This window comes from Cariama cristata, unplaced genomic scaffold (assembly GCF_000690535.1).
Source record: "Cariama cristata isolate BGI_N322 unplaced genomic scaffold, ASM69053v1 scaffold14296, whole genome shotgun sequence".
NCBI classification, from domain to species: domain Eukaryota; kingdom Metazoa; phylum Chordata; class Aves; order Cariamiformes; family Cariamidae; genus Cariama; species Cariama cristata.
In genome coordinates, this window is record NW_009622804.1 from 17,862 (window position 1) to 20,969 (window position 3,108).

Genomic DNA, 3,108 nt, shown 5'->3' on the forward strand with positions numbered 1-3,108 from the left:
ACGTTAAATACTTGGCATGTCATGACAGGAATACGTTTAGGGAAGATTTCTTAGAAATGAGACTGAAATACTGCAAATTATCTCGTAAAGGTAACGGATTTCAGGGAATTGAAACGGCAATCTCAGCATTGTGATTTGGAGCTGTAAAGAAGTAATGCTGCCTGCTAATGGATTTCTTCTGCTTTTTGATAGTACTTCATTTAGTAGTTGAATTATCTTGCTTTGTACTGCAGGCGTGGGGAGCAGCAAGAAGAGTTTCCAAAGATGACTGGTTGGAATGGTTAAGAAGACTGAGTTTGGAGCTGCTGAAAGATTCCTCCTCACCATCCTTGCGCTCATGCTGGGCCCTGGCTCAGGCATATAATCCAATGGCTCGGTAGAGTAATTCTGTTTTTTGCAGATCATTTGAAATTGTGGATGCAAGCCAGATGATATAAGGAAGAAGAAAGTTACTTAAATGCTCTTAGGTTCCATAAATATAATTCCTGCTTTGGGACAAATCAAATAGCTGGCAACTTGGTTTCATTTCCACCCTTCCCAGTTGGCTGCTCCATGATGTGCACAAAATCTTTCAGTGGAATTCTGCATCTTAGTCTAGAAATAACATAAGGCACATAAAACTGAAGCTGGAAAAACAACAGAGCATGAAATAGTTTCAAGGATCTACTGTGGGTGAATAAAAATGCCTCTGAGTGGAATAAGATGCAGTGCTTTTTCTTTTGCAACCGGTATGTCTGGTGAAACTTCGAGTCTCTGTAAGCAGTTGCCTGTTTATCTCTTCTTGATGATATACACTTGTCATCTTGGTGCATGTGAGTCTGACTACTGCTGTTAGAAAAGTGTTCATTCCTGGTTTAAGTGAGCACAGAAGATACAAGTGTTGAGGCATGTGTGTCCAGAGAAATGTACAATCATCATTTCACTACATTCACTTCTAATCTGAGACAGACTAGGCCTGGTTATTCATAGCAGAAGAGAAGGGCTGCTGTGAAGAATTTGTTCTAGCCTAAAATACTTGCTAGCATATGATAGTACAATATTTATACTATTGTAGTACATAATCCTATTATGTGTTTTTTAAATGCAGGTTTCATTAAGTATTTGGTACAGAAGTTCGCTTTATAAAAACTAATCACTATTTATTGCAGGTAGACATATAAATGCATTTTGTAGCCCTCTATGAATAAGAAGGCACATCCGCTGTCAAAAAGAGTTTCTCATGAATAGTGAATGCCCACTTTTCACTCCCTTTTGCTTTCCTTCTCAGAGATCTCTTCAATGCTGCTTTTGTTTCATGCTGGTCTGAACTGAATGAAGACCAGCAGGATGAGCTGATCCGAAGCATTGAATTGGCCCTGACTTCTCAGGACATTGCAGAAGTCACTCAGACACTGCTGAACTTGGCAGAGTTCATGGAACACAGTGACAAGGTAGAGGTGCTGTTACGCAACTCTTTTCTAATGCTAGCTAGCTGGCTGACGTCTAGTCTATGGAAAGGGTGTCAAGAGTTCGTGCATACTTTCTTATATTCATCCTGCTTTTGATGTATGTGCTTCTACCCAGGGTCCGCTGCCTTTGAGAGATGATAACGGCATTGTCCTCCTGGGGGAAAGAGCTGCAAAATGTCGAGCGTATGCTAAGGCCCTTCACTATAAGGAGCTGGAATTTCAAAAGGGTCCCACCCCAGCCATTCTGGAGTCTCTCATCAGGTAGGACCATAACTGATGAGACTTCTGCTCTTGCAACAGTACCCAATTTGGGATACCATTAGGATGAATCAAGACAATTCTTAGGATTTCACTCTCTGCCACAAGATGATGTTGTAGGCTTGCTAACTAGCTTGCGGATGTACACTCTTAGGTGCTGAGTTCTGCCCTTTTATTATGCAGTTAAAATTATGATAGAAGCCATGGGAGACTGTGCAGGAAAAAGTGGAGTCTTCTGATTTCCACCTCTCACCCTTCAAGTTCTATATGGGATGTTGTGGAGTGGCTGTAAGTTAAATGAGGCAGATTTCTACACCTACATATAAATAAGCCAGAAAAGCTGAACTTGAAGTTTCTTATCAATTTCCGTTCATCTAGCTTAGGTCTCATTCTTCATATATCACATAGAAGGTGTTATAACAAGAGTGTATTGTTTCCTGAGTTTTGTCAACAAGAAAGATGTTAGCCTGAAATACCTGCACAGGATTTGGCACTAAACTACCTGTTCTAAAACATGATTCTCTGTTTCATATCACGGAAATGTTAACTCCACCATTTGAGATGGACAAATTGATTTTGGTTGAACAAAAACCTAGCTTTGTCTGTATGCAGTGAATTTTTCAGCCCTCCTACTTCCTTGGAGTTGTGCTTTCCTGTTTTTTCCCCTCCTTTCATCCTTTGTCCTGTCTTGTTTTTCTGAGGAAAACATAGAATTCAGTATATTCCCTCTCCTGGCCTCAGTCATTTGTGCGGTTGTTTCTTTGTGTGTCAAAAAGCAAGTTAAGGAGCAAAGACTTGAAGTAAAGCAGGATTAAAAATGAAAGACAATTTATTAGAAATGAAAAAGTTTAGAAACCTTTAAAAATCCATTTTGTAGACCACAGTTAAAATAGTTCCAACTATAGTTCCACACAGTTGAAATTTACAGTATGAATAGTCAACATATGTAAGGCAATTCCCACAACATCATTATCTCCCATTTCACACAAGGCTGAACAATTTAAATTAGATTCAAACTCTCTTTAAGATGAATAAAAATAGATATATTAACTATAACTATCTTTTCCAACATGACGGTATGGCTGCAGGAAGAGTCTCTTTTTTAGCTGTTATTTTTAACACTGTCTTATGTAAGGGAGAAACATACTCATTTTTGACATAACATCTCTGGGTAACTTGTAATTGGGATAGTTTTCAGAACAAATTTTAATATTCCTCAGCACAGTATGCTAGCAAACATTCCCTTATGTTTGAATAACTTCTGGCTCTTAGGGATTCTCTGGTATGTACTCCTGTTTTGCTCATGGGTACAGTGGTTTTTAAGTGTTGGAGCTGAGTTTTTTGGCTGAGTGGCTGGGGCTGGGTTTTTTTTTTTTTCTTGCCCTCTGTTTTCTTTTTTTCC

At 39.0% G+C, this 3,108-nt stretch overlaps 1 protein-coding gene across 1 annotated transcript in view; it reads left to right on the forward strand.

Moving 5' to 3' along the window:
* The window catches only part of MTOR (mechanistic target of rapamycin (serine/threonine kinase)), a 65,539-nt gene that overhangs the window by 16,997 nt on the left and 45,434 nt on the right, over positions 1-3,108 (forward strand). Inside the window, 3 exon segments of the mRNA XM_009702495.1 lie at positions 234-376; positions 1,268-1,430; positions 1,564-1,709. Of these exon segments, the coding sequence (XP_009700797.1) occupies positions 234-376; positions 1,268-1,430; positions 1,564-1,709 (452 nt within the window).